The sequence below is a fragment of the Oncorhynchus masou genome, unplaced genomic scaffold, assembly GCF_036934945.1.
Source record: "Oncorhynchus masou masou isolate Uvic2021 unplaced genomic scaffold, UVic_Omas_1.1 unplaced_scaffold_776, whole genome shotgun sequence".
NCBI classification, from domain to species: Eukaryota; Metazoa; Chordata; class Actinopteri; order Salmoniformes; family Salmonidae; genus Oncorhynchus; species Oncorhynchus masou.
In genome coordinates this window covers 337,532-350,031 of record NW_027014228.1, presented here as the reverse complement: position 1 = coordinate 350,031, position 12,500 = coordinate 337,532, and the positions used below count along the sequence as shown (strand labels likewise).

Genomic DNA, 12,500 nt, shown 5'->3' with positions numbered 1-12,500 from the left:
CAGGTCTGGTGAACCCTGAGCTCCTTACATCAGGTCTGGTGAACCCTGAGCTCCTTACATCAGGTCTGGTGAACCCTGACCTCCTTACATCAGGTCTGGTGAACCCTGAGCTCCTTACATCAGGTCTGGTGAACCCTGACCTCCTTACATCAGGTCTGGTGAACCCTGAGCTCCTTACATCAGGTCTGGTGAACCTGACCTCCTTACATCAGGTCTGGTGAACCCTGACCTCCTTACATCAGGTCTGGTGAACCCTGACCTCCTTACATGCTGGTCTGGTGAACCCTGACCTCCTTACATCAGGTCTGGTGAACCCTGAGCTCCTTACATCTGGTCTGGTGAACCCTGAGCTCCTTACATCTGGTCTGGTGAACCCTGACCTCCTTACATCTGGTCTGGTGAACCCTGACCTCCTTACATCAGGTCTGGTGAACCCTGAGCTCCTTACATCTGGTCTGGTGAACCCTGAGCTCCTTACATCAGGTCTGGTGAACCCTGACCTCCTTACATCTGGTCTGGTGAACCCTGAGCTCCTTACATCAGGTCTGGTGAACCCTGACCTCCTTACATCAGGTCTGGTGAACCCTGAGCTCCTTACATCTGGTCTGGTGAACCCTGAGCTCCTTACATCAGGTCTGGTGAACCCTGACCTCCTTACATCTGGTCTGGTGAACCCTGAGCTCCTTACATCAGGTCTGGTGAACCCTGACCTCCTTACATCTGGTCTGGTGAACCCTGACCTCCTTACATCAGGTCTGGTGAACCCTGAGCTCCTTACATCTGGTCTGGTGAACCCTGACCTCCTTACATCTGGTCTGGTGAACCCTGACCTCCTTACATCAGGTCTGGTGAACCCTGAGCTCCTTACATCAGGTCTGGTGAACCCTGAGCTCCTTACATCAGGTCTGGTGAACCCTGACCTCCTTACATCAGGTCTGGTGAACCCTGACCTCCTTACATTAGGTCTGGTGAACCCTGACCTCCTTACATCAGGTCTGGTGAACCCTGACCTCCTTACATTAGGTCTGGTGAACCCTGAGCTCCTTACATCAGGTCTGGTGAACCCTGACCTCCTTACATCAGGTCTGGTGAACCCTGACCCTGGCCCTCCTGGCTGTGCAGGGTTATGCTCCTAATACACCTGATTAAGCTAATCTCTCTAGTCCAGGAGGCTCCTAACCTATTGTCTCTCTCCCTCCTCCCTATCCTCTCCCTCCTCCTTTCCTCCTTCTCTCCCTTCTCCCCTCCTTCTCCCTCCTCACTCTCGTTCCTCTCCTCTCCTCTCCAGTCCATGAAGCCTGTAACCTGGTTCCCATGGATCCAAACGGTCTGTCTGACCCCTACGTGAAGCTCAAACTCATCCCCGACCCCAAGAGTGACACCAAGCAGAAGACCAAGACCATCAAGGGAAACCTCAACCCTACCTGGAACGAAACTTTCAAATTGTATGTTCAGTTGACACTACGTTTTACACTATCTTTGTTAAAGAGGTTCTGAATGTTACACTATCTGTGTTAAAGAGGTATGAAACCTTCACATTGAGGATATATTTTAAAACACAAGATCTTCCACTTCCGAGAGACAGTTCTGAACTAAATGACTGGAAGATGACTTAATGAGTGTTCTCTACTCCCTCCCTCCCTCCCTCCCTCCCTCCCTCCCTCCCTCCCTCCCTCCCTCCCTCCCTCCCTCCCTCCCTCCCTCCCTCCCTCCCTCCCCTCCCTCCCTCCCTCTTCCCCTCCCCCTCCTCCCTTCCCCTCCTCTTCCGTTCCCCACCTCCCGCCCCTCTCATCCCTTCCCTCTCCTCCCTTCCCCTCCCTCCCCCTCTCCTCCCTCCCCCTCCCCCTCTCCTCCCTCTCCTCTCCTCCCTCCCCCTCCCCCTCTCCTCCCTCTCCTCTCCTCCCTCCCCTTCCCCTCTCCACCTCCCTCCCCCTCTCCTCCCTCTCCTCCCTCCCCCTCTCCTCCCTCTCCTCTCCTCCCTTCCCCTCCCTCTCTCCTCCCGTCTATAGTCCCCTGAAGGATTCTGATAAGGACCGGCGTCTGTCAGTGGAGATCTGGGACTGGGATATGACCAGCAGGAACGACTTCATGGGAGCGCTGTCCTTCGGCATCTCAGAACTCCAGAAACAAGGAGTGGATGGATGGTGAGATGGAGAGGAGGGAGGGAGGGGGTAGTAGGAGGGAGGGGGTGGGAGGGTAGAGGGAGGGAGAAGGGAGGGAGGGAGAGAGGGAGGGGTGGAGGAAGTGAGGAGAGAGGTACGGATGTAGGGAGGAAGGTCCTATCTTTCACTGTCTCTCTCTCTCTCTCTCTCTCTCTCTCTCTCTCTCTCTCTCTCTCTCTCTCTCTCTCTCTCGCTCTCGCTCTCGCTCTCTCTCTCACTCTCTCTCGCTCGCTCTCTCTCGCTCTCTCTCGCTCTCTCTCGCTCTCTCTCTCTCGCTCTCTCTCTCTCTCTCTCAATTCAATTCAATTCAAGGGGCTTTATTGGCATGGGTAACATGTGTTAACATTGCCAAAGCAAGTGAGGTAGATAATATATAAAGTGAAATAAACAATAAAATTAACAGTAAACATTACACATACAGAAGTTTAAAAACAATAAAGACATTACAAATGTCATATTATATATATATACAGTGTTTTAACAATGTACAAATGGTAAAGGACACAAGATAAAATAAATAAGCATAGATATGGGTTGTATTTACAATGGTGTTTGTTCTTCACTGGTTGCCCTTTTCTCGTGGCAACAGGTCACAAATCTTGCTGCTCTGATGGCACACTGTGGAATTTCACCCAGTAGATATGAGAGTTTATCTATTGGATTTGTTTTCGAAATCTTTGTGGATCTGTGTAATCTGAGGGACATAGGTTTCTCTAATATGGTCATACATTGGGCAGGAGGTTAGGAAGTGCAGCTCAGTTTCCACCTCATTTTGTGGGCAGTGAGCATATAGCCTGTCTTCTCTTGAGAGCCATGTCTGCCTACGGCGGCCTTTCTCAATAGCAAGGCTATGCTCGCTGAGTCTGTACATAGTCAAAGCTTTCTTTAATTTTGGTCAGGTATTCTGCCACTGTGTACTCTCTGTTTAGGGCCAAATAGCATTCTAGTTTGCTCAGTTTTTTTGTTAATTCTTTCCAATGTGTCAAGTAATTATCTTTTTGTTTTCTCATGATTTGGTCTAATTGTGCTGCTGGGTCTAATTGTGATCTCTCTGTCTTTCTCTGTCTCTCTCTCTCTCTCTTTGTCTCTCTCTGTCTATCTGTCTCTCTCTCTCTTTGTCTCTGTCTCTCTCTCTGTCTCTCTCTGTCTCTCTCTCTCTCTCTCTCTCTCTCTGTCTCTCTTTATGTCTCTCTCTCTCTCTGTCTCTCTCTTTGTCTGTCTCTGTCTTTCTCTGTCTCTCTGTCTCTCTCTGTCTCTCTCTCTGTCTCTCTCTGTCTTTCTGTCTCTCTCTCTCTCTCTCTCTCTCCTTCTCTCTCTCTCTCTGTCTGTCTCTGTCTCTCACACTATCACTCTTTCTATTTTCGCTGACACAACCATGTGGAGAGTTTTTAATGAGATGCCAGCGTTTGAGGTGGAGCAGGAGAAAATGCCATTAAATATCAGATTGTGTATGTTCCTACTCCCATCTGTGCTGCGGTACAAAGCCCTCTGCCTTCTGGCAGTGGGAAGACTCACCAGGACACAACAACACAAAACCACAAGAGAGAGAGACAACAAGTTAATAACAGGAAGAGGGGGAAATAAATGAGCAAAAAATGAGAGGAAGAGGGGTCTCTGCATCAGTATGGTGTAGTGTTAGCTCTGCTGTTACCTGTTCAACGCTGCAGTCGAGTTAGTCTAGTACTGTAGTCTAGTTAGTCTAGTACTGTAGTCTAGTTAGTCTAGTACTGTAGTCTAGTTAGTCTAGTACTGTAGTCTAGTTAGTCTAGTACTGTAGTCTAGTTAGTCTAGTACTGTAGTCTAGTGCTGTAGTCTAGTTAGTCTAGTACTGTAGTCTAGTACTGTAGTCTAGTACTGTAGTCTAGTAATGTAGTCTAGTACTGTAGTCTAGTACTGTAGTCTAGTTAGTCCAGTACTGTAGTCTAGTTAGTCTAGTACTATAGTCTAGTTAGTCTAGTACTGTAGTCTAGTGCTGTAGTCTAGTTAGTCTAGTACTGTAGTCTAGTACTGTAGTCTAGTAATGTAGTCTAGTACTGTAGTCTAGTACTGTAGTCTAGTTAGTCTAGTACTGTAGTCTAGTTAGTCTAGTACTATAGTCTAGTTAGTCTAGTACTGTAGTCTAGTGCTGTAGTCTAGTTAGTCTAGTACTGTAGTCTAGTACTGTAGTCTAGTACTGTAGTCTAGTTAGTCCAGTACTGTAGTCTAGTTAGTCTAGTACTGTAGTCTAGTTAGTCTAGTACTGTAGTCTAGTACTGTAGTCTAGTTAGTCTAGTACTGTAGTCTAGTTAGTCTAGTACTGTAGTCTAGTACTGTAGTCTAGTTAGTCTAGTACTGTAGTCTAGTACTGTAGTCTAGTTAGTCTAGTACTGTAGTCTAGTTAGTCTAGTACTGTAGTCTAGTACTGTAGTCTAGTTAGTTTAGTACTGTAGTCTAGTACTGTAGTCGAGTTAGTCTAGTACTGTAGTCTAGTTAGTCTAGTACTGTTGTCTAGTGCTGTAGTCTAGTTAGTCTAGTACTGTAGTCTAGTACTGTAGTCTAGTTAGTCTAGTACTATAGTCTAGTTAGTCTAGTACTGTAGTCTAGTGCTGTAGTCTAGTTAGTCTAGTACTGTAGTCTAGTACTGTAGTCTAGTTAGTCCAGTACTGTAGTCTAGTTAGTCTGGTACTGTAGTCGAGTTAGTCTAGTACTGTAGTCTAGTACTGTAGTCTAGTTAGTCTCGTACTGTAGTCTAGTACTGTAGTCTAGTTAGTCCAGTACTGTAGTCTAGTTAGTCTGGTACTGTAGTCGAGTTAGTCTAGTACTGTAGTCTAGTACTGTAGTCTAGTTAGTCTAGTACTATAGTCTAGTACTGTAGTCTAGTTAGTCTAGTACTATAGTCTAGTTAGTCTAGTACTGTAGTCTAGTGCTGTAGTCTAGTTAGTCTAGTACTGTAGTCTAGTACTGTAGTCTAGTACTGTAGTCTAGTTAGTCCAGTACTGTAGTCTAGTTAGTCTAGTACTGTAGTCTAGTTAGTCTAGTACTGTAGTCTAGTACTGTAGTCTAGTTAGTCTAGTACTGTAGTCTAGTTAGTCTAGTACTGTAGTCTAGTACTGTAGTCTAGTTAGTCTAGTACTGTAGTCTAGTACTGTAGTCGAGTTAGTCTAGTACTGTAGTCTAGTTAGTCTAGTACTGTTGTCTAGTGCTGTAGTCTAGTTAGTCTAGTACTGTAGTCTAGTGCTGTAGTCTAGTTAGTCTAGTACTATAGTCTAGTTAGTCTAGTACTGTAGTCTAGTGCTGTAGTCTAGTTAGTCTAGTACTGTAGTCTAGTACTGTAGTCTAGTTAGTCCAGTACTGTAGTCTAGTTAGTCTGGTACTGTAGTCGAGTTAGTCTAGTACTGTAGTCTAGTACTGTAGTCTAGTTAGTCTCGTACTGTAGTCTAGTACTGTAGTCTAGTTAGTCCAGTACTGTAGTCTAGTTAGTCTGGTACTGTAGTCGAGTTAGTCTAGTACTGTAGTCTAGTACTATAGTCTAGTTAGTCTAGTACTGTAGTCTAGTACTGTAGTCTAGTACTGTAGTCTAGTTAGTCCAGTACTGTAGTCTAGTTAGTCTAGTACTGTAGTCTGGTACTGTAGTCTAGTTAGTCTAGTACTGTAGTCTAGTTAGTCTAGTACTGTAGTCTAGTTAGTCTGGTACTGTAGTCTATTTAGTCTAGTACTGTAGTCTAGTACTGTAGTCTAGTTAGTCTAGTACTGTAGTCTAGTACTGTAGTCTAGTACTGTAGTCTAGTTAGTCCAGTACTGTAGTCTAGTTAGTCTAGTACTGTAGTCTGGTACTGTAGTCTAGTTAGTCTAGTACTGTAGTCTAGTTAGTCTAGTACTGTAGTCTAGTTAGTCTAGTACTGTAGTCTAGTTAGTCTAGTACTATAGTCTAGTACTGTAGTCTAGTTAGTCTAGTACTGTAGTCTAGTTAGTCTAGTACTGTAGTCTAGTTAGTCTAGTACTATAGTCTAGTTAGTCTAGTACTGTAGTCTAGTACTATAGTCTAGTTAGTCTAGTACTGTAGTCTAGTACTGTAGTCTAGTACTGTAGTCTAGTACTGTAGTCTAGTTAGTCTAGTACTGTAGTTTGGTACTGTAGTCTAGTACTGTAGTCTAGTACTGTAGTCTAGTACTGTAGTCTAGTTAGTCTAGTACTGTAGTCTAGTACTGTAGTCTAGTACTGTAGTCTAGTACTATAGTCTAGTTAGTCTAGTACTGTAGTCTAGTACTGTAGTCTAGTTAGTATGGAAATGTAGCCGAGTTAGTCTAGTACTGTAGTCTAGTTAGTCTAGTACTGTAGTCTAGTACTGTAGTCTAGTACTGTAGTCTAGTACTATAGTCTAGTTAGTCTAGTACTGTAGTCTAGTACTGTAGTCTGGTACTGTAGTCTAGTTAGTCTAGTACTGTAGTCTAGTTAGTCTAGTACTGTAGTCTAGTACTGTAGTCTAGTTAGTCTAGTACTGTAGTCTAGTACTGTAGTTTAGTTAGTCTAGTATTGTAGTCTAGTTAGTCTAGTACTGTAGTCTGGTTATTCTGGTACTGTAGTCTATTTAGTCTAGTACTGTAGTCTAGTTAGTCTAGTACTGTAGTCTAGTTAGTCTAGTACTGTAGTCTGGTTAGTCTAGTACTGTAGTCTAGTTAGTCTGGTACTGTAGTCTATTTAGTCTAGTACTGTAGTCTAGTTAGTCTAGTACTGTAGTCTAGTTAGTCTAGTACTGTAGTCTAGTACTGTAGTCTAGTTAGTCTAGTATTGTAGTCTAGTTAGTCTAGTACTGTAGTCTGGTTATTCTGGTACTGTAGTCTAGTTAGTCTAGTACTGTAGTCTATTTAGTCTAGTACTGTAGTCTAGTTAGTCTAGTACTGTAGTCTAGTTAGTCTAGTACTGTAGTCTAGTACTGTAGTCTAGTTAGTCTGGTACTGTAGTCTAGTTAGTCTAGTACTGTAGTCTAGTTAGTCTAGTACTGTAGTCTAGTACTGTAGTCTAGTTAGTCTAGTACTGTAGTCCAGTACTGTAGTCTAGTACTGTAGTCTAGTTAGTCTAGTACTGTAGTCTAGTACTGTAGTCTAGTACTGTAGTCTAGTACTGTAGTCTAGTACTATAGTCTAGTTAGTCTAGTACTGTAGTCTAGTACTGTAGTCTAGTTAGTATGGAAATGTAGCCGAGTTAGTCTAGTACTGTAGTCTAGTTAGTCTAGTACTGTAGTCTAGTACTGTAGTCTAGTACTATAGTCTAGTTAGTCTAGTACTGTAGTCTAGTACTGTAGTCTGGTACTGTAGTCTAGTTAGTCTAGTACTGTAGTCTAGTTAGTCTAGTACTGTAGTCTAGTACTGTAGTCTAGTTAGTCTAGTATTGTAGTCTAGTTAGTCTAGTACTGTAGTCTGGTTATTCTGGTACTGTAGTCTAGTTAGTCTAGTACTGTAGTCTATTTAGTCTAGTACTGTAGTCTAGTTAGTCTAGTACTGTAGTCTAGTTAGTCTAGTACTGTAGTCTAGTACTGTAGTCTAGTTAGTCTGGTACTGTAGTCTAGTTAGTCTAGTACTGTAGTCTAGTTAGTCTAGTACTGTAGTCTAGTACTGTAGTCTAGTTAGTCTAGTACTGTAGTCTAGTTAGTCTGGTACTGTAGTCTAGTACTGTAGTCTAGTTAGTCTAGTACTGTAGTCTAGTTAGTCTAGTACTGTAGTCTAGTTAGTCTGGTACTGTAGTCTAGTACTGTAGTCTAGTTAGTCTAGTACTGTAGTCTAGTTAGTCTGGTACTGTAGTCTAGTACTGCAGTCTAGTTAGTCTGGTACTGTAGTCTAGTACTGTAGTCTAGTTAGTCTAGTACTGTAGTCTAGTTAGTCTAGTACTGTCGTCTAGTTAGTCTAGTACTGTAGTCTAGTTAGTCTAGTACTGTAGTCTAGTTAGTCTAGTACTGTAGTCTAGTTAGTCTAGTACTGTAGTCTGGTTATTCTGGTACTGTAGTCTTGTTAGTCTAGTACTGTAGTCTAGTACTGTAGTCTAGTTAGTCTAGTACTGTAGTCTAGTTAGTCTATTACTGTAGTCTAGTTAGTCTAGTACTATAGTCTAGTTAGTCTAGTACTGTAGTCTAGTACTGTAGTCTAGTTAGTATGGAAATGTAGCCGAGTTAGTCTAGTACTGTAGTCTAGTTAGTCTAGTACTGTAGTCTAGTACTGTAGTCTAGTACTGTAGTCTAGTACTATAGTCTAGTTAGTCTAGTACTGTAGTCTAGTACTGTAGTCTGGTACTGTAGTCTAGTTAGTCTAGTACTGTAGTCTAGTTAGTCTAGTACTGTAGTCTAGTACTGTAGTCTAGTTAGTCTAGTACTGTAGTCTAGTACTGTAGTCTAGTTAGTCTAGTATTGTAGTCTAGTTAGTCTAGTACTGTAGTCTGGTTATTCTGGTACTGTAGTCTAGTTAGTCTAGTACTGTAGTCTATTTAGTCTAGTACTGTAGTCTAGTTAGTCTAGTACTGTAGTCTAGTTAGTCTAGTACTGTAGTCTAGTACTGTAGTCTAGTTAGTCTGGTACTGTAGTCTAGTTAGTCTAGTACTGTAGTCTAGTTAGTCTAGTACTGTAGTCTAGTACTGTAGTCTAGTACTGTAGTCTAGTACTGTAGTCTAGTACTGTAGTCTAGTTAGTCTAGTACTGTAGTCTAGTACTGTAGTCTAGTACTGTAGTCTAGTACTGTAGTCTAGTACTATAGTCTAGTTAGTCTAGTACTGTAGTCTAGTACTGTAGTCTAGTTAGTATGGAAATGTAGCCGAGTTAGTCTAGTACTGTAGTCTAGTTAGTCTAGTACTGTAGTCTAGTACTGTAGTCTAGTACTGTAGTCTAGTACTATAGTCTAGTTAGTCTAGTACTGTAGTCTAGTACTGTAGTCTGGTACTGTAGTCTAGTTAGTCTAGTACTGTAGTCTAGTACTGTAGTCTAGTACTGTAGTCTAGTTAGTCTAGTACTGTAGTCTAGTACTGTAGTCTAGTTAGTCTAGTATTGTAGTCTAGTTAGTCTAGTACTGTAGTCTGGTTATTCTGGTACTGTAGTCTAGTTAGTCTAGTACTGTAGTCTATTTAGTCTAGTACTGTAGTCTAGTTAGTCTAGTACTGTAGTCTAGTTAGTCTAGTACTGTAGTCTAGTACTGTAGTCTAGTTAGTCTGGTACTGTAGTCTAGTTAGTCTAGTACTGTAGTCTAGTTAGTCTAGTACTGTAGTCTAGTACTGTAGTCTAGTTAGTCTAGTACTGTAGTCTAGTTAGTCTGGTACTGTAGTCTAGTACTGTAGTCTAGTTAGTCTAGTACTGTAGTCTAGTTAGTCTGGTACTGTAGTCTAGTACTGTAGTCTAGTTAGTCTAGTACTGTAGTCTAGTTAGTCTGGTACTGTAGTCTAGTACTGCAGTCTAGTTAGTCTGGTACTGTAGTCTAGTACTGTAGTCTAGTTAGTCTAGTACTGTAGTCTAGTTAGTCTAGTACTGTAGTCTAGTTAGTCTAGTACTGTCGTCTAGTTAGTCTAGTACTGTAGTCTAGTTAGTCTAGTACTGTAGTCTAGTTAGTCTAGTACTGTAGTCTAGTTAATCTAGTACTGTAGTCTAGTTAGTCTGGTACTGTAGTCTAGTTAGTCTAGTACTGTAGTCTAGTTAGTCTAGTACTGTAGTCTAGTTAGTCTAGTACTGTAGTCTAGTACTGTAGTCTAGTTAGTCTAGTACTGTAGTCTAGTTAGTCTAGTACTGTAGTCTATTTAGTCTAGTACTGTAGTCTAGTTAGTCTATTACTGTAGTCTAGTACTGTAGTCTTGTTAGTCTAGTACTGTAGTCTAGTACTGTAGTCTAGTTAGTCTAGTACTGTAGTCTAGTTAGTCTAGTACTGTAGTCTAGTACTGTAGTCTAGTTAGTCTAGTTCTGTAGTCTAGTTAGTCTCGTACTGTAGTCTAGTACTGTAGTCTAGTTAGTCTAGTACTGTAGTCTAGTACTATAGTCTAGTTAGTCTAGTACTGTAGTCTAGTACTGTAGTCTAGTTAGTCTAGTACTGTAGTCTAGTACTGTAGTCTAGTTAGTCTAGTACTGTAGTCTAGTACTGTAGTCTAGTACTGTAGTCTAGTACTGTAGTCTAGTTAGTCTAGTACTGTAGTCTAGTACTGTAGTGTAGTTAGTCTAGTACTGTAGTCTTGTTAGTCTAGTACTGTAGTCTAGTACTGCAGTCTAGTTAGTCTAGTACTGTAGTCTAGCTAGTCTAGTACTGTAGTCTAGTTAGTCTGGTACTGTAGTCTAGTTAGTCTAGTACTGTAGTCTAGTTAGTCTAGTACTGTAGTCTAGTTAGTCTAGTACTGTAGTCTAGTTAGTCTGGTACTGTAGTCTAGTTAGTCTAGTACTGTAGTCAAGTTAGTCTGGTACTGTAGTCTAGTTAGTCTAGTACTGTAGTCTAGTTAGTCTAGTACTGTAGTCTAGTTAGTCTAGTACTGTAGTCTAGTTAGTCTAGTAATGTAGTCTAGTTAGTCTAGTACTGTAGTCTAGTTAGTCTGCTGTTGATGTTACTGTGACTTCTGATTCAATTCATTCTGTCGTCTACTCAACCAACTCCCTCCTCTCCCTCCTCTCTCCTCTCCCTCCTCTCTCCTCTCCCTCCTCCCTCCTCTCCCTCCTCCCTCCTCTCCCTCCTCTCCCCTCCTCTGTCCTCCCCTCCTCTCTCCTCTCCCCCTCCCCTCCCTCCCTCCTCTCCCCTCCCCTCTCCCTCCTCTCCTCCCCTCCCTCCTCCCTCCCCCTCCTCCTCTCCCCTCCTCCTCCTCCTCTCCTCCTCTCCCTCCCTCCCTCCCTCCCCTCCTCTCCCTCCCTCCCTCCTCCTCTCCTCCTCCTCCCTCCTCTCTCCCCTCCCCTCCTCCCTCCTCTCTCCTCTCCCTCCCTCCTCTCCTCTCCCTCCTCCCCCTCCTCTCTCCTCTCCTCCCTCTCTCTCCTCTCCTCTCCCTCCCTCCCTCCTCTCCCCCTCCCCTCCCTCTCCCCTCTCCCCTCCTCCCTCCTCTCTCCTCTCCCTCTCCCTCCTCCTCCCCTCCCTCCTCCCTCCCCTCTCCCTCTCCCCTCCTCTCCCTCCCTTCCCTCCTCCCTCCCTCTCTCCTCTCCCCCTCCTCTCTCCTCCTCTCTCTCCCTCTCCCTCTCCCCCTCTCCCTCCTCCCTCCTTCCCTCCTCTCTCCTCCCCCTCTTCCCTCCCTCCCTCCTCCTCTCCTCCTCTCCCCTCTCCTCTCCCCTCCTCCCTCCTCTCCTCTCCCCCTCCTTCCTCCCTCCTCTCTCTCTCCCTCCTCCCTCTCCTCCCTCCCTCCTCCCTCCTCCCCTCTCCTCTCCCTCCTCCCCTCCTCCCTCCTCTCCCTCCCCTCTCCTCTCCCTCCTCCTCCTCTCCCCCTCCCTCCTCTCCCTCCTTCTCCTCCTCTCCCTCCTTCCTCCCTCCTCCCTCCTCCTCTCCTCCCTCCCTCTCTCCTCCTCTCTCCTCTCTCTCCTCCTCCTCCTCCCTCCTCTCCCTCCTCTCCTCTCCCTCCTCTCCCCCTCTCCCTCCTCTCTCTCCTCTCCAGGTTTAAGCTGCTATCTCAGGAGGAAGGAGAGTACTTCAACGTCCCAGTTCCTCCTGAGGGCGAGGAGGGCAACGAGGAGCTACGGCAGAAGTTTGAGGTGTGTGTGTGTGTGTATCAGGGTGTGTGTGTTAGGTTGTGTGTGTAGGTGTATCAGTGTGTGTGTGTGTGTGTGTGTGTGTGTGTGTGTGTGTGTGTGTGTGTGTGTGTGTGTGTGTGTCAGGGTGTTTGTCAGACACTCTCTCTGGGTGAGCTCTTAGCGGTTGGCAGGCAGACTGACCATGCGATCTGGCAGGCTGAGGAGACTGTGTGTATGTGTGGTCAGCCAGCTCTCTTGGTAAGCCTCACTCATTAACACATTTGGCAGGGTAGATAGCACCACTCTGTCTCTCTCCTCCTCTTCTCCTCCATCCCACTCTCCACTCCTCTCCTCTCCCTCTCCCCCTCCCCCTCCTTTCCTCTTCTCTCCCTCTACCCCTCCCCCTCCCCTCTTCCTCTCCTTTGTCCCTCCTCTCCTCTCCTTTCTCTCCTCCCTCTCCCCTCACCCTCGCCTCCTCTCCCTCCCTCCCCTCCCCCCTCCCCCTCCCTCCCTCCCCTCCTCTCCTCCCATCTCCCTCTCCCCTCCCTCTCCCCTCCCCCTCCCCCCCTCTCCTCTCCTCTCCCTCCCCTCCTCCCTCCCTCCCCCTCCCTCCCCTCCCCCTCCCCTCCCTCCCCCCTCTCCCCCCCCCTCCCCCTCCCCTCCCCTCCCCTCCCCCTCCCCCTCCCCTCCCTCCCCCTCCC

At 45.2% G+C, this 12,500-nt stretch overlaps 1 protein-coding gene across 1 annotated transcript in view; it reads left to right on the top strand.

Moving 5' to 3' along the window:
- Positions 1 to 12,500, top strand: part of LOC135537430 (protein kinase C beta type-like) — a gene marked incomplete at its 5' end in the record, with an annotated part of 153,309 nt that overhangs the window by 297 nt on the left and 140,512 nt on the right. The window contains 5 exon segments of the mRNA XM_064963598.1: positions 1 to 183; positions 304 to 1,083; positions 1,289 to 1,445; positions 2,010 to 2,144; positions 11,724 to 11,820. The exon segment at positions 1 to 183 is cut by the window's left edge and continues 297 nt beyond it. Of these exon segments, the coding sequence (XP_064819670.1) occupies positions 1 to 183; positions 304 to 1,083; positions 1,289 to 1,445; positions 2,010 to 2,144; positions 11,724 to 11,820 (1,352 nt within the window).